Source organism: Ursus maritimus, unplaced genomic scaffold (assembly GCF_017311325.1).
Source record: "Ursus maritimus isolate PB19 unplaced genomic scaffold, ASM1731132v1 scaffold_32, whole genome shotgun sequence".
Classification (NCBI taxonomy): Eukaryota; Metazoa; Chordata; class Mammalia; order Carnivora; family Ursidae; genus Ursus; species Ursus maritimus.
In genome coordinates, this window is record NW_024425786.1 from 19573123 (window position 1) to 19590387 (window position 17265).

Below are 17265 nucleotides of genomic sequence, written 5' to 3' on the forward strand. Positions count from 1 at the left end.
ATGGCAGCAGAGGTGCTGCTGGGATTGCTCTAATCAGGCAGCAGTAGAGAAAGTGGTCTTAAGTGTTAGAGTCCTGGACAGAACCAGAAGAAGTCTTACCAGTGGTTTTCCGACAACGTGCAACAGAACCTCAGAGTTCTGAGGAGTGAGTGTGCAAAGAAGCCATAGGGAATGAGGCCCAGGGTGCTGGTTGGCATTTAGCTCTTTTATATATTGGGCTTCTGTTTAATGTGTGACTTGAAGAAAGAGTTCTTGGCTAACGGAAGGTTGGAAAACCACGGGCCTAGTTCAGTTTCATCAGTTGGGAAGCAACCCTAGTGGATAGAAGTGCAAGGCGTGCCCTTGGTCACACAGCAAGCCCATGGCAGAACCAGACTGGGAACCCAGATCTCGCTCCTCACCAGGGCTTTTGCCTCTCCTTCCCTGTGGACCTCACTCAAGTAACCCGCCTGTTGTCTGAGAATAAGCACTTTCAGGTACCTTCTCTCATTCAACACAAGCCAGTGTGGAGAGCACGGCAGGGATGGTTATCACCCCCGGTTCACAGGGTGCGGGAAACTGAGGCTCGAGAGGCTAAGTGTTTATACAAGGTCAGCTAGAAAGTGCTGGCTCTAGGCCTTGAATCTAGCTATTTTCTTCTGGTTTTGCCCTGATACAAGTATACATTTGTCTCCAGTAGCGGCTTCAGTAGATTCTCAAAAACAGAGGGTTAGATCTTGCTTCGCTCTGGAAGCGAAGTGATGTGGGTTACAGAGTGGATCCGCTGTGAATGCCGCCTTGCACTCTGAATCAGGGATCTCCAGGACCTGCCTGCCCTACAGGGTACTTCTTGGTATTAAGTTCCCATTTTCCAAATGCTAGTCATTCGGTTTCTCCATAGCGTCGCCAGGTGAGGGAAGCCGCTTGGGTAACTGAACTCGGCCCGCTGTGCAGAGTCTGGGAATACTGTATGGAGGCAGTGAGAGGCCATGATGAAGAGGACAGACCCTGGAACCAGGCTCCCTAGGTTCTAATTCAGCTCTCCACTCACCACTTATCTGATGTTGAGCAAATTACCTAACCTCCCTGTGCCTCAGTTTCCTCACCTGTAAAAGGGGAATGATAATGGTGTCTGTTTCCAAGCTTGGTGTAAGGATGGAACGTATTGATGCATGTAAAGCACTTAGACCCATGTCTGGCACTTAATAAACATAAAATTAATGTGAGATGTTGCTGTTATTAACATCTTTTACCAGAAGGTACGGAAGTAACGAATAGTATAGCTCCTGCCCTTGACTTGTCAAAACGGGACAGGATACATAAACTGTAACTTGCCGACAAGGCCACGTGAAGCGATGTCATGTGTGATAAAGAGTTTGGGTTCGGGTTCTCAGATCAGGCAGACCTGGGTTTCAGTTCTGATACCACCCTTGATGGCTGTCTGACCTTGGGCCGTGTCTGTCTGACTGTCCTGTCTGAGCTTCCGTTTCCTGTTGTAGAATGGGAAATGTAGTGGACTTGGGTCAGAGTTGTTGAAGGGCACACGGTGACACACTGCATGCGGAACAGAGCCCGACACATAGGGCAGCACTTAGGAGCTAGGAGTGGAGCGCTAGCAGTTCTCCAGCTCCACAGGCTCTCTGTCCCAACCCTGCCTCCTTTTCCCGATCAGGGAGAAACTGCAGAAGCACGGGGTATGTATCCGGGTCCTGGGCGATCTGCATTTGTTGCCCTTGGATCTCCAGGAGCTGATTGCACAGGCGGTGCAGGCCACCACGAATTATAACAAGTAAGTGTTCCCATTTCCCCTTAGCGACGCGGAGCAGTCTTTGACTCCCTGCTAGCTTCGGGAGACATGCTGGGCCTTTCATGGTCTGCATTTGGTACAAGAGGCCAGGAGGGGTTTGGGTTGCTTAGAGACGTCCTCCGTCTGCAGGGCAGACCAGAGATGGTTCTTAACACCTTGTCAAATGTGTGCAAACTTACACATACAGTTTTTCATCCTCTTCCTCCTTTATGTGCCTACCCCCCATGATACAAACATATCATATGTTCACATATGCACATATACATAATAATCATTATTATTTTACTTGACAGGGGCTAGGGTGGAAGTGAGTGTATAGGATGGATAAGCTGTGGATATGCCCTTGAGCTCTGGATCAGAGTTCTCCAGGACCTGCCTGATAACCCCACGTTATAATATATTCTGTCTCTGTCTACAGTGTATCTCTGTCTCTGAAGACAGATCCTTCAAGAAATTCTTTTTCTGTCCCGCTTCTTTAACCCATGGAGAGGTTGACATTGGGAGGTCCTGCAGATGCAGAGCTGAACAGAGTTCAGTAATGCAAACTTCATTATATGCGCCTTTGGAATATAATATGTGTTTGGCAGTGGACTGGATTGCATCAAATTTCCTTCCTATTCTCCTTTGCTTGTGCTAATATCACAGTGGATTCGCATCCTCTGAAAGCTGGTTGGCAGTAGAAGGAGAGAGGGTTAGGGGGTAAAAGGGTCATTTAGTGTTCGCCTTATTACAAAACTGATAACTTGTTTATTCTAAGCAAAGTTGGAAAATGTAAAGAATTCATAATCTCACCTCTGAGGGATGACCACGATTCACATTTGGGGGGGGTGTGTTCTTCTGGGGAAGCAGTACTCTGTAAGCAGTGACTCCAGTCCTTAGTCCCTGTCCTATGCTAAATTATTCGCTTCTTCCCTACTCAGGTGTTTCCTAAATGTCTGCTTTGCTTACACATCCCGTCACGAGATCAGTAATGCTGTGAGAGAGATGGCCTGGGGAGTGGAGCAAGGCCTGCTGGATCCCAGGTATCCCTACTTGTTTAGCATGGTAACCAATAGAGAAACCAGTGTGCCCCTCCTAAGCCATGTCCTTGGGCTGGAAGTCAGATCAGGATGCATGTAGACGGATTTAGGGGCATGACCGTCCCCATGTAGAGCTTAGGATAGGCTTAGCGTAGCCTGCTTCAGAATTTCTGTGTTCACCATACCCCAAGAAGCCCCAGAAAAATGGTGTAGCAGGTAGCAAGGTTGTGGCGTTCACTGAAAAATGATGTCCTTACACCTGAAACTAATATAACACTGTATGTTAACTATATTGGAATTAATTTTTTTTTAAAGATTTTATTTTATTTTTTTTAATTTTTTTTAAAGATTTTATTTATTTATTTGACAGAGATAGAGACAGCCAGTGAGAGAGGGAACACAAGCAGGGGGAGTGGGAGAGGAAGAAGCAGGCTTATAGCGGAGGAGCCTGATGTGGGGCTCGATCCCATAACGCCGGGACCACGCCCTGAGCCGAAGGCAGACGCCCAACCGCTGTGCCACCCAGGCTCCCCCTAAAGATTTTATTTTTAAGTAATCTCTACACCTATGGTGGGACTCGAACTCATGACCCTGAATCAAGAGTTGTATGCTCCATTGACTGAGCCAGCCAGGTGCCTCTGAAATTAAAAACATTTTTAAAAAAGATTTTAAACATTTCTTTTTTTGAGGTGTGGGGGTAGGGGGAGAATGAGCAGGGGGGAGGGGCAGAGGAGAGGGAGAAGCAGACCCCACACCAAGCAGGGAGCCTGACATGGGGCCTGGTCCCAGGACCATGCGCAAGATCACGACCTGAGCCGAAGGCAGATGCCCAACTGACTGAGCCACCCAGGTGCCCCTAAAATTTTTTTAAAAAAAGATGCCTTCCATTGTGCCTGGATGGCTCAGTCGGTTGAGCGTCTGACTTTGTCTTAAGTCGTGATCTTGGGGTCCTGGGATTGAGCCCCATGTTGAATTCCATGCTCAGCAGGGAGTCTGCTTCTCTCTTTTTCTCTCTGCTCATGTGCACTCTCTCTCTCTCTCAAATAAATAAAGTCTTTAAAAAAAAAAAAATGTCCTCCATGGGGCACCTGGCTCTCAGTCAGTGGAGCATGTGACTCTTGATCTCGGGGTCGTGGGTTCAAGCCCACATTGGGTGTAGAGATTACTTTAAAAGTAAAATATTTTAAAAAATAAATAAGTAAATACAATATTAAAAAAAAGATGTCCTCCTGGCCTTTTGGCAGTGTTTTTCGTCGAATGATTTTTCAGGAATGCAGCTTGTTGGGGGTATAGTCCTTTAGGTCTCTCATATTACAGTTACATGCAAGATTCAGGTATTTTTCAAAAAGAAAATTGTTCATCACAAGCAGCATGTGGAATCCTAACTATTAGAGCAGGAGAGACTTTGGAAGCCATCTAGCCTCTCAGTCCTTTCGTGTTATTGTTAGTGTAACATTTGGTAATAATATTAATAAACTAATAATAGCAAGAGTAAAATAACAGCAGGAATAACCCAGATGATGTGTTATGTTCTGTATTTTATTCAGTCATTAATCTCATGTGTGAGAGGTTCAAGTGTTTTCTGCATTTTATAGATGGGAAAACTGAACTGAACATTAGATCGTCTTTACCGAGGCCATTCTGCTAGTGAGCGCCAGAGCTGACTCATCTCTAGAGCTGTCTGATTCCAGAATGCCTTCCTTTTCTTCTCTCATCTAGGACCTTGGGACTCAGGAATTTGTCTGATTCCTTTCTTGTGTATAATTTGATTTACCTGGGAAACTAAATTAAAAATCAGAAAGTTCCTTGGGGCGCCTGGGTGGCACAGCGGTTAAGCGTCTGCCTTCGGCTCAGGGCGTGATCCCGGCGTTACGGGATCGAGCCCCACGTCAGGCTCCTCCACTATGAGCCTGCTTCTTCCTCTCCCACTCCCCCTGCTTGTGTTCCCTCTCTCGCTGGCTGTCTCTATCTCTGTCAAATAAATAAATAAAACCTTTAAAAAAAAAATCAGAAAGTTCCTCAGTGAGAATGAAATTAGATAAGCAGAAAAGGAGAGAGGGTTTTGTTTTGTTTTGTTTTTTAAAATTTTATTTATTTATCTGACAGAGAGAGCACAAGCAGGGGGAGCAGCAGGCAGAGGGAGAAGCAGGCTCCCCATCGAGCAGGGACCCCAATGCAGGGCTTGATCCCAGGACCTTGGGATCACGACCCGAGCTGAAGGCAGACGCCTAACAACTTAGTCACCCGGGTGCCCCAAGGAGAGAGTTTTTAAGGCTATTCTGTAAATCCTTTTCCTCTCCAAGGAACAATAAAAATAAAAGTACATAGTAAGTCGGGTAGAGATTACCCCATGTGGAGCTTGTGTGGTGGGGTCGGGGGGGAGGAAGAGGTCAAATAGACTGCATCGTGTTATGAAGTGGATAAAATCAAGAGGCCTTGATGGGCCAAGTCTGGGAAAAGGGTGTGTTATGAGTGACTCCAGGGTTTTTGACTTCTGAAACGGTGCATAGCGGTGCCCTTCCCTGTGCCAGGGACCCCTGAGGGAGGATCCAGTGTGAGGAGGAAGGTCAGCATTCTGATTTGGGATGTACCATAGATGTTGAACATGGATGTCGGGTCAACAGCCTGCGAGGAGAGGTGGGGACTGGACATATCGGTGTGGAGGTCCTCTGTGAGTAGTTGGTAACCGAAGCAAAGAGGGCATGAGGACATCAAGGAGAGTCTAGAGTGAGAGGGAGAGAGGGCTGAGGATGGAGTTTTGAGAAACTCTAAGTTCTGCTGGCTGGGTAGAGGAGAAGGAACCTTGAGGAAAAAAGAGGATGAATAACCAGAAAGGCAGGGAGAAAACCGGGCAGTGAGTATCACAGAAGCCAAGAGAAGAGGGAATTTGCTGGTGCAGGTTGGGACGATGCGGGCATTGGTGGGAGCAACCGTGTTGAATGGTATAGAGAGGTCAGTTAAGCTGTGGATTGAAAATGAACTGTTGGGGAAGAAATTAAGATGCTGGTTAAGTCGGCAGGGGGCAGGCAGGAAGGTGAGAGATGGAAGGGGAAGAAGGTTGGATGCGAAGATGCCGGTTCCTGTGATTTTCTGGTTCTTGACCTGTCGGGTGATTTCATAGTTGTTCACAGTATTATTGTGCTTTCCAGTTAATGTTTCATTTAAAGAGACAAATGTTTATGCCGAAAAGAAAAAGCTTTTAGCCAATGGATTTGTGTGTGTTCGTGCCTAGGACTAGAACTCTGATCTTGCTGCTTGTTCAGTGTTCTTGTTACTCATACCACAGCGACAACCACTGGCCGTTTTCTTCTCCTTCTTGCCCAGCAAATTTTCCCATATTCATTTTCTTTGCCTTGTGTGACTTAGGAACTTTCCTACGTGGGATTAGTCAAGCAGATAGATATGGCATGGGTGGGGCAGGGTCACCAGGGTAAGGAGGCTGCAAGCTTAGAAAGATTGGTGTTCTACTCGGACTGGGCTAATCAGAGCCCCAATACGCACATACTTTTATAAGTGTCATACATGTTCATCAGAGAGGATTTGCAGGCCACTGGGTATATAAGGATGAAAATTTAGGTCTTCCACGATCAGCAACACTCCTGGTAACACTTTGATTTTAAGTATGTCTTTCTAGCTCTTCTTGTTTGCTTAAATATGTGTGTGTGAGTTTAACCAACTGAGTTGATTTTTCCTGTCAAGTCGTGACAGTGTCTGTTACCTGTGTTTGGGTTCTAGGTTGAATGCACGTACATTGTCAAAAACTTTTTTAGCCTGTAAGCTCCGCACATTCAGAAAAACAACATGTCTTTGCTTCTGAGATCTATTTTCAGTGATTCATTCACTCATTTATTCAAACATGCATCAAGTCTTCCTCGTCCCAAGAAGGTGCTGTGCTGGAAGAGCAAGAATTCAGAGCTGAATGTGTCCTGGGGCTCACTCGCCCACAGCTCACAATCGGCTTCATGTCCACACATGCGTCACCCGTGGTGCTAGGTACCACGCTCATGGATGTGCGGGCTGGGCTGGTGCTGACGAGAGCAGTGATCAGTTGTGGTTCGACGTTCAGTCGGTCCTCTTTTTAAAACACAAATCCAATAATGACATAAGTATTTGTAACAAAAGAAATCACACTGTGAATACTTTACCACCTGAATCATGCTTTTGTTCACTTGATGTTGTAATATGAGCACTCGCGTTTCTAATAATTCGTCATGTCATTCGTTATTTCTAATGGCTGCGGAATATATGTGCTTTAATTGACTTCATCGTTCAAGTTGTTGGTTACATAGGCTCTTTCTAATTTCTCATTATTACAAATAATGCTACAGTGAAGCCTATAAACTTAACTCTTTTTTTGTTTTTGATTCTTGATCACGAGGTGATTTTTTTTTTAATTTTTTAATTTTTTTAAAATAATTTTTATTTTGTTATATTAGTCACCATACAGTACCTCCCCAGTTTTTGATGCAGTGTTCCATGATTTATTATTTGCGTATAACACCCAGTGCTCCATGCAATACGTGCCCTCCTTAATACCCATCCCCGGCCTCTCCCAACCCCCCCCTCCCCTCTGAAGCCCTCAGTTTGTTTCCCAGAGTCCACAGTCTCTCCTGGTTCATTCCCCCTTCTGTATAAACTTAACTCTTGTCAGCATTTTGGATTGTTACCTCAGGCTCTGGGTCTGGATGTGTCCATTTCACCTTATTCTTGCCAAATAAAGTAGTAAACTAATTTTATAGGTGAAAGTTGGTTTTTTACTTTTATTTAATAGAAATTATTTCTTGGGGCGCCTGGCGGGCTGAGTCAGTGGAGCATGAGACTCTTGATCTCAGGGTGTGGGTTCCAGCCTCACACTGGGTATAGAGATTACTTTTAAAAATATATATATTTCTTAAAAGTCTTCATGTAGACAGCTAATGCCATGTGATGATGGGGTTTTGTTGGCCATAGCACAGACGTTCTATTTTCATTTTGTCGATTTCATCTCCTCCCACCCCCCCAGAGTTACCTCATTTTTGATAAGAATTCTGCCTCCTGCCTGAAGTGGGTGGAACAAACCTTTTGCAGACACATTTGAAACTTAGAGTAAGTGGGGCTCTGAAGCCACACGCAAAGTGGTGGGACCAGGAAATAACATTTCTTCTTCTTTACTTACATAGTACTTTATAATTAATTCCTAAGGTACACTCAAGTCTGTTACTTCATTTTTTTTTTTAGGGGGTGGGGGGAGAGGAAGAGAGCTATCTTAAGCAGGCTCCACGCCCAGCATGGAGTCGGACACAGGGCCAAACTCAAAACCCTGAGATCATGACCTGAGCCGAAATCGAGAGTTGGACGCTTAGCAAACTGAGCCACCCAGGCGCCCCTGTTATTTCATTTGATTTGATCCTCACAGTAACCTATAAGTGGATAGGACAAATGTGCCCATTTCAAAGATAAGAGAGCTGAGAAATTATATTGATTGTACAGGGTTTCAGATTTCTTGGAGAATTAAAACCATGCTGCTAAGACAAGACTATCAGATTTTCAGGGAAATCTGAACTAGAGCCCTTCCTCTTGCAGTTCAAAAGTGAATATTGTTTCTCATGTGATGGTACAAAAAATAAAACTCCCTCTGTGATTTGCAAAAAGAGGACCCAAAGGCACACAGTTGGTAAATGCAGTCTCATTTTAAACACTCAACCCACAGGTGCCTGGGTGGCTCAGTTGGTTGAGTGTCCAACTCTTGATTTCGGTTCAGATCATGATCTCAGGGTTGTGAGATCAAGCCCCAAGTTGGGTTCTGCACTCAGCAGGGAGTCTGCTTGAGATTCTTTCTCTCCCTCTCCCTGTGCCCCTCCCCCAGCTTATGCTCGATTCCCCCGCCCCCCCCCGCCAAATACTTAAAAAAAAAAAAAAAAAAAAGCCCAGATCTTTCTGCTTTTTAAACTGTGCTCCTAAAAGAATCTTCCCACCAAGAAATTTTATCTTCCAGATCCCTCCCAAGGTGCAAGTCTTACCACTTGGAGATTCCAAATTCTGCCTCTTGGTGCTTGGTGGGACAGGTAAACAGTGTTCTTAGAACCAACAGACAACCAGCCTTGCAAATATCTTTTTTCCATGGACAGGAGTGTCTTACCTCAGATAAGTGGTGGCAGTCCCCGTTCTTCCTCCATTCCATCTCCTTTCTAAATGTCCATCTGCTTGGGAAAGTAGCTCTTAACAGATATGGGAGGGCTGATCATTTTGCTGTTTTTTAAAATCCTAAGTAATACGGATTTTTTGCAGTGTTTCATGGTCCATATGACTTAAAAGTTTTTGAAAATGTTCTTTAGGGGCACCTGGATGGCTCAGTTGGTTAAGTGGCTGACTTTTTATTTATTTGACAGAGATAGAGACAGCCAGAGAGAGAGGGAACACAAGCAGTGGGAGTGGGAGAGGAAGAAGCAGGCTCATAGCGGAGGAGCCTGATGTGGGGCTCGATCCCGTAACGCCGGGATCACGCCCTGAGCCGAAGGCAGACGCTTAACCGCTGTGCCACCCAGGCGCCCCTTAAGCGGCTGACTTTTGATTTCGGCTCAGGTCATGATCTTGGGGTCGTGGGATTGAGCCCCGGGTCAGGCTCTGCACTCACCCGGGAGTCTGCTTGAGACTCTGTCCCCCTCTCCCCCTTTCCTCCCCACCCCGTGCACACATGCGTTCTCCCTCTCTCTCTCTCTCTCTCAAATAATCTTTTTTTTAAATGTTCTTTTCTTAAAAATATTGTATTTAAATATTCATGAGAAACAGAGAGAGAGGCAGAGGGAGAAGCAGGCTCCCTGCTCTGCAGGGAGCCTGATGCAGGACTCAGTCCCAGGACCCTGGGATCACAACCAAGTCGAAGGCAGATGTTTAACTGATTGAGCCACCCAGGTGCCCCTAAAAAATGTCCTTTATAATACATTCAAACAATAATGGAAGTACATAAAGTAAAAAAGAGATAGTCTTTCCTTCTTATCGAACCTTCCAGAAGTAATCACCATTAAGAGTATGGTGTATGTCTTTCTAAGCTTTGTTCTTTATTTTTTATTTTTATTTCTTAAATTTTTATTTATTTATTTTAGAGAGAGCGCACATGGGGGGAGGGCAGAGGGAGAAGCAGACTCCCGCTGAGCAGAGAGCCCAATGCGGGGCTTGATCCCAGGACCCTGGGATCATGACCTGAGCCGAAGGTAGGTGTTTAACCAACTGAGCCACCCAGGCGCCCCTGCACTCTGTATTTTCTTTTTTCTTTTTTTCTTTTTAAGAGGGGGTAGGGGGGCAGAGGAAGAAGGCGAGAAAGAATCTTAAGCAGGCTTAACCACCTGGGCACCCAGTGTGGAGCCCAAAACAGGACTTGATCTCATGACCCTGAGATCAAGACCTGAGCCAGAATCAAGGGTTGGACACTTAACTGATTGAGCCTCCCAGGTGTCCTGCACTGTGTATTTTCCGAAGCTTGTTTTTTTCATTTAATATTAGCTCTGAGACATCTTTCCCAATCAGTGCATTTAGATTTATCTTTACTAAAAATAGTTGCATTAGTATTGTATCAAATTGCAGGGTCAGATGTATGTATTTTATTTAATTTTTTTATTTTTTTATTTTTAAAGATTTTATTTATTTATTTGACAGAGATAGAGACAGCCAGCGAGAGAGGGAACACAAGCAGTGGGAGTGGGAGAGGAAGAAGCAGGCTCATAGCAGAGGAGCCCGATGTGGGGCTCGATCCCAGAACGCCGGGATCACACCCTGAGCCGAAGGCAGACGCTCAACCGCTGTGCCACCCAGGCGCCCCTAATTTTTTTATTTTTTTTAAGATTTTATTTATTTATTTGAGAGAGTGTGTGCATGCGCACGAGCAGGGGCGGGGCAGAGGCAGAGGGAGAAGCAGACTCCTCGCTGAGTGCAGAGCCCGACTCGGTGCTCCCTCCGAGGACCCTGAGATCATGACCTGAGCTGAAGTGAGACTCTTCACTGACTGAGCCACCCAGGCGCCCCAGATGTATGCATTTTAAAAAACAAGATATTTCAAGTGAAGGACACGTTCTAGCATGTGCATCTGGTTTTAGACCTGCAGTGAAATGACTTTGGGCAAGTTATTTATCTTCTCTGGCCTCAGTTTCCTTATGTATTAAAATGAGGATCGGAATACCTTATGGTAGTTCTGAGGATTAAAATTATAGGTTCATTTGAATGTTAAGGGCCCCCGCCTATATTGGCTAATGGTGTTCTATAAACTGGGAAGCCTTACGTACGAGTTCACCGTGAGAATAATCCGAAAAGAGATGTGTGCTTACCTTTGTCTCTTCCCCACTCGCCTTAGTGATGTCTCTGAGTCTCTGCTCGATAAGTGCCTCTATACCAACCACTCTCCTCAACCTGACATCTTGATACGGACTTCTGGGGAAGTGAGGCTCAGCGACTTCTTGCTCTGGCAGGTAAGTGGTTTGCGACCACTGTTGTGTTTGTGTCGGCCTGAAAACTGTGATTGCACCCACAGGACGGATTTAGTGGGGCTCCTCCCCACTCGTAGCCGTGCTGGTACCAGAGAACTGGAGCAGGGGCGGGGGTGGGGAACCCGGAGAGGTGTATCTGGGCTGTGCCTGGTAACATTGGCTGTCCCTTCCTCTTCTGTCCCTGGCTTTGCCAGCCTGTGTGGTTCTTACTCTCTGAAGTGCCTAGAGGAAAGTCCAGGCTATCTAGCTGTGGTGAGAACTTCACCTGTGCCCCTGTTCAGAGCGCTGGACTTCTGCCTTGTGTCCGTGAGCATAAGCTGCTGCCCTGGTAATCTGCCAGGTACTCCCGCTCCTCTGGGCTAGAACCTTGCCTTGCAGTTACGGGTCTGTCTCCTTCAGATGCAGCAGCCGTGTCTATGCAAGCACAGTCCACGAGGGGTAGAGACTATGTGCCGACTCTTTCTTAGGGGCCTGCTGCCTCCGCCTCTCAGCTCAGTTACCCCTGTGTAAGTGGTCCCCCAAAAGCTCATAGCCAGATCAGTTTGCCTTTGCTTGAAAATCTCCATCATCTATTAACTTGGCCCCTAAGTAGCACATGATTGTTGAAGGAGAGGTTGGAGCGACTCAGCTTTGAAGCAAGTTCCAGAAATTTTAATGGACCGTAGTCTTAAAGATTTAGCTACTGAAGATACTTTTGGCCTTTGGCTATATTGAAAGAAATAATGTGCAGCTTATGGTTCGGTGGTCTACTCTGCTGATCAGATCATGTCTGGAAAGTTTACTTCTCAGCACTGAGTTTTAAAAGACTGCATTAGAAGGGGCGCCTGCGTGGCTCAGTCGTTAAGCGTCTGCCTTCGGCTCAGGGCGTGATCCCGACATTATGGGATCGAGCCCCACATCAGGCTCCTCCTCTGGGAGCCTGCTTCTTCCTCTCCCACTCCCCCTGCTTGTGCTCCCTCTCTCGCTGGCTGTCTCTCTCTCTGTCAAATAAATAAAATATTAAAAAAAAAAAAAAAAAAGACTGCATTAGTAAACTGGAGGACTTACCAGAAATAGAGCATAAGTAGGGGGAGCAGCAGGCAGAGGGAGAAGCAGGCTTGCTGAGCAAGGGGCCCGATGTAGGACTCGATCCCAGGACCGTAGGATCACGACCTGAGCCGAAGGCAGACGCTTAACCGACTGAGCCACCCAGACATCCCATTAGTCCCCGGGTTTACAGTTGAGGAGGCTGAGGCCCAGAGAGGTTAAGTAACTTGCCTCAGGTCACATGGATGGTAAATGGTGGAGCCAGGATCCAAAGCCAGGTAGTCTGGCCCCAGGGCCCATGCTCTACACCACCGTGCCCTACTCTGCTACTTAAAAATAACAGCCCCAGCGCCTGGGTGGCGCAGTCGTTAAGCGTCTGCCTTCGGCTCAGGGCGTGATCCCGGCGTTATGGGATCGAGCCCCACGTCAGGCTCCTCCGCTATGAGCCTGCTTCTTCCTCTCCTACTCCCCCTGCTTGTATTCCCTCTCTCTCTGGCTGTCTCTATCTCTGTTAAATAAATAAATAAATAATCTAAAAAAAATTTAAAATAAAAAAATAACAGCCCCAGCTACCATTTGTTCATTGCTGACTTTTATCAGACAACATGTCTCCCAGATGACCTCTAAGGGCCAAGAGCCAATAACATAATCCAGATGTTATTTCATAGGCCTAAAATTGGCTCTCAGAAAAATCCTGGTGGGAATGTTGATCTAGTCCTGCTGTAGTTCTGCCTCGCTGCACGCAGGCGCCTCAGATGACCCCTCCCCACGAGCGAGGGACTTTGGGGCTGGCGGCAGCGGTAGCTGAGCTCAAGGTGCCTGGGCCGTCTCCTCTCTGGGCCCCTGGGTCGCGCTCAGCCTGCTCCTTTTTTGGAAGCTCGACCAGGAGTATGTTCCAGCAACATGCTACTAAACTATACTGTCTTCTCCCCTCCCCCCCTCCCCCCGCTTTCCCAGACTTCCCACTCCTGCTTGGTGTTCCAGCCCGTTCTGTGGCCAGAGTACACATTTTGGAACCTCTGTGAGGCCATCCTGCAGTACCAGATGAACCACAGCATGCTCCAGGTAAGAAAGAGCTCAGGGCTGGTCTGACTGGGTGTGACAGAAGGAAAGGTTAGCATCGCTGCTACTTACACGAGGCGCTTGCTAATAAGCATGTGAGTGATGACAGCAGCTGCGACTTGTTTCCTGCGTGTCAGGCACGGTGAACACTTTATAAGTACTATCTCACTTAATGCCCCCAAGCCCCCCCCGTGCAAGTGAATACATCGAAATTCTCTTGTTAAGGACACATAACCAATAAGAGAACTGGGCTTCAAGTTACATGTGTTTAATCTCTTTGCCACAGAAACACAGGAAGGCCTTCTCAGAGATATTGGCCATTCCCTGACGGTATTAAGCTATTAAAGGATCGTAGAAGTATCCAGAAGTCAAACCTCTTCCAGAAGGGATTAAGAGCAAAGTAGCGCTGTCTTTCTATTATATAAAATACGTTCTGCCGGTATTTGAAGTTCTTCTTTCAATTTTGATCACCACATCTTGAAACACGTTTTAATAGGAGTCAGAGTCTCCTGCATCCGATTAGAATTCTTAATAATACTGGTAGTATGTGTGGTGGTTAGTGTGTTAGGTGTTTTCAAGTAAATTTCCTTACTTAACCCTTCCAGCAGTCCCGCAGGTTTGGTGTCTTCTTTTTTCCAAATCTGGAAACAGAGGGGCAGAGTCAGTGTCTCAAGGTCACAGACCTTTAAGCCCAAAGCTGCTGCTGTTTCTTCAGTCTAGAAAGATAATGGCCAGGAGGAAATAATGATTTAAGTCGGGGCTTCTTAATCCCCTTAGAGAATCTGATGAAAACCATAGACCATCTCCCTAGAAAAATGGCACAAATCATTCTAACATGTGGCATTTTGCATAGTATTGTACTCATCACCAAAACACTTAGACTACTACCCGGGATTCACATAACCCCTGGAATCTGCCCATGAATCCCAAGTCCAGAACTCCTGGAATAAGTCTGTCAAATCTTGAAGCTTTGGTCATGTGCTTGGTCATTAGAATATGAAGAATTAAAAGAGGAAGTTCTGTTCAAGTGAAAGGAAAAACAGCAGAGTCTCAGTTATCCACCACCAGTGAGGAATAAATATTGGATTTTTCCACATGACCAAAGCTCCTTTAAGAACCAAAATTTTTTTCTACCCTTGTTTGATGGAAAACTTTCCAAATGTGTCTTGTACATAGTCGTTGACACCTAGTGTATACCAGGCACTTGCTGTTAATGATGACGGCAGCTGCCATCTTAAAGCCCTTCATTGGACAGTGATGCCCTTGAGGGGTGGGACTGTTCGCCCTGAGCTAGATGGCTCCCAAATACTTGGCTTTGGGATTTCACGTATATTTTTGTACAGCCTCCGTCTCATTTTCTACCACCATCAATGGCTAATTTTGACAGCATCCCTCCTCCTCTTCCTATTTCCTGTTTTAAATCGGCTATAGGCAAGGAAACCAGTCAGTTGAGCTTGTTAGAAATAGGTCTGTAAAGTGGGAGTAAACCGGCTGTAAAGCCCAGAGGATGTTGGTGCATGAGCTCTTGTGCATGGATACTCTTATCTGATTTGGCTGCTCAGAAGCCTTTTATAGTAATTTTAGGTTTCTCAGATGCTTTCCTACGTGGCTGTGAGAGGACTTACTTTCATTCGTTGCATAAACATTTACTGAGTACCAAGTATGAGTCAGGGACTATATTAAGCATAAGATTCCTACCTTCCAGGAGCTTATAGTCTTACTTGAGACAGATAATAAACAAGTAAACAAATATATAAGATAATTTCAGACTGTAATAAGGCAGTGAAGAAAATAGAGTGATATGCTAGAGAGTAATGAAGAAAGCAAGAGGTACTGAACAGAGCAGTCAAGGAAGGCCTTTCTGAGGAGGTGGTTTTTAAGCCATGATATGAAAGATGAAAAGCAGCCAGACGTGTGAAAATCTGGGGATAAAGAATTATTCTCTACAGAAGGAGCAGTAATGCAAGGACGCTGGGTCTTGGAAGAGCAAACGAAGAAACCATCGTGCATGAGGGAGAAGGGTGTGGGATGAGGCTGGGTGGGAGTCAGGCCTCTGGTTATATAGGACCTTTTGGCCCATGGTGACAGAGGTGGAGAATTTTGATCAGAGGAATGACAGGATCTGATTTACATTTTGCAACAATCACTCAGGATTTTCAGGGGGAGCAGGAGTCCGGGACCAGTAGTCCAGGTGAGAGGATGTGCCTCAAGGTCAGCTGGTGGCTGTAGGGAGGGGGAGGGCTGAGTGGACCGAGATGGGGAAAAACATGTTAAAACAGAAACAAATGAAAGTAACTCTAAGATAATATAATCCCTAGAGAAAAGAATTAATTCAGGTTATCTGAACATAGTTCTCTGACTATACATCTTTAGTGAGATATATTCTAAGGATAATACAAACTGAAAGGAAACTTAACCATTATTTAAGAGGTTTTTGTTAGCGGTAATGTTGATGATGCAATTTTGTAACTCATGGATCTTGGAGGATAAAACAAATTGAGTACAAATATTAATGTTACTAGGAATCTAGACATGTAGGTTTGGGCCTGGGCGTTTGGGAGGATGGTTCTGCTATTTCATGGGGTGAGGTGGGACATGTTTGAGGACAAGTATTAGGAGTCCCATTCTGTACCTGGGAATCCTAATTGCAAACATTTATTGAGTTCTTACCACATGTCAGGCATCCTTTACGTAGATTCTGTATAGTGCTAGAAGGTTGCTACCATGGTTATTGCCACCATTTTTAAAGCGAGGAAACCAGAGTTATAACAGAGATGTTGACTATCCTGAACCCTTTTTCAGGGGGACTCCTTGGGGATCCTGGCCAGGCTTTATCTACCCAGGAGTCCTCAAAGCTCTGTTTCTAGAAATCTTAGTGCCTCAGCAGAAGCACTAAGGGTAGATTCCAGACTAACAGCATCCTCGCCAGTTTGGCCTCAGACCAGAGAGCTGGTCTTTCCAGTGTCTCCCTTTTAGGTACCCTGTCTCATGAGCAAACTAGACTCTTCATGGTTCCTTGTTCAGTTTCCATCCTCCATGTCTGTGTTCCCATCCCATTTCTCAAATTTCCATTTTAAAAATCTGAGCTGCTCTATCTCTAAGCCAGTGTGTCTCTGTTCCTACAGGAAGCCAGGGCAGAGGGCAGGGAGGTGGCTTCTAGAGCTCGAGTAGCTCCCTGGGATGAGCGTCCCTGGTGCAAGCTGAGAGAAGCAGGGACTCAGCTACAAGCTGTTTCGGGCTAGACCTTGGTACCTGAAGGGACCTTGGCAGTCTTCAGCTGATCACCCATCAGCTGTAGAAAATGGGGGCTGGTAAAGGGAGGACGTCTTGACTCAGATGCAGTAGGACAGAGAGAACATCAGCAGGGGAGGGGTGGGTGGCCGGGCGGAGCCACTGAGCCTCGGTTACAAGCTGCACGAGTGGAAGGTCCACGAGGGGATCACTGACAGATGAGCAGTGAGGTTTGGGCCATCTCACCTGGAAGGATGGTATTACAGAAGATACGTGTTCCCGCCAAACTTCCTTTGATGCATTTGTCAGAGATTAAACGTGAGGCTGGACCAGTCGGCTGTTTTAGTTTGACTTTATTTCTTCAGGTGGCCACTGTCTTCTCCTTAGGAAAGGTTAAAAGCTTGAACTGTTGTCTCAGACATCCCTGATTGAGACATGGCGCTGCCTGCTGATCTGGGGGCGACCGGCAGGGACTGAGCCCTGCAGAGTATCTGTCGTGTTCCTCATCTGTAAAACGAGAGGAGTGGCGTCAGTAAGATGCCTGCCTGGGGGCGCCTGGGTGGCTCCGTAGATTCGGGGTCCGACTCTTGATTTCGGCCCAGACCTTGATCTCAGGGTTGTGAGATCAAGCCCCGCATTGGGCTCTGCGCTGGGCATGGAGCCTACTTAAAAAGAAAGAAAGAAA

The 17265-nt window shown here is 46.2% G+C and overlaps 1 protein-coding gene and 1 long non-coding RNA gene across 7 annotated transcripts in view; one reads left to right on the forward strand and one right to left on the reverse strand.

Moving 5' to 3' along the window:
• The window catches only part of DHDDS (dehydrodolichyl diphosphate synthase subunit), a 33560-nt gene that overhangs the window by 6681 nt on the left and 9614 nt on the right, over window positions 1-17265 (forward strand). For 4 of the 6 annotated variants that reach the window (XM_008694850.2, XM_040619055.1, XM_040619057.1 and 1 more), the window contains exons 5-8: window positions 1652-1768; window positions 2707-2808; window positions 11129-11243; window positions 13245-13352. In XM_008694850.2, the coding sequence (XP_008693072.2) occupies window positions 1652-1768; window positions 2707-2808; window positions 11129-11243; window positions 13245-13352 (442 nt within the window). Of the gene's footprint in view, window positions 1-1651; window positions 1769-2706; window positions 2809-8779; window positions 9060-11128; window positions 11244-13244; window positions 13353-13635; window positions 13791-17265 lie in introns of those variants that run through there. The other 2 variants (XM_040619058.1, XM_040619059.1) reach the window with 2 other exon arrangements.
• The window catches only part of LOC121099788, a 10295-nt gene continuing 6634 nt past the window's right edge, over window positions 13605-17265 (reverse strand). The window contains exons 2-3 of the long non-coding RNA XR_005831527.1: window positions 16827-17087; window positions 13605-13990 (exon numbers count right to left, since the gene is read on the reverse strand). This is a non-coding gene — a long non-coding RNA (uncharacterized LOC121099788). The remainder of the gene's footprint in view (window positions 13991-16826; window positions 17088-17265) is intronic.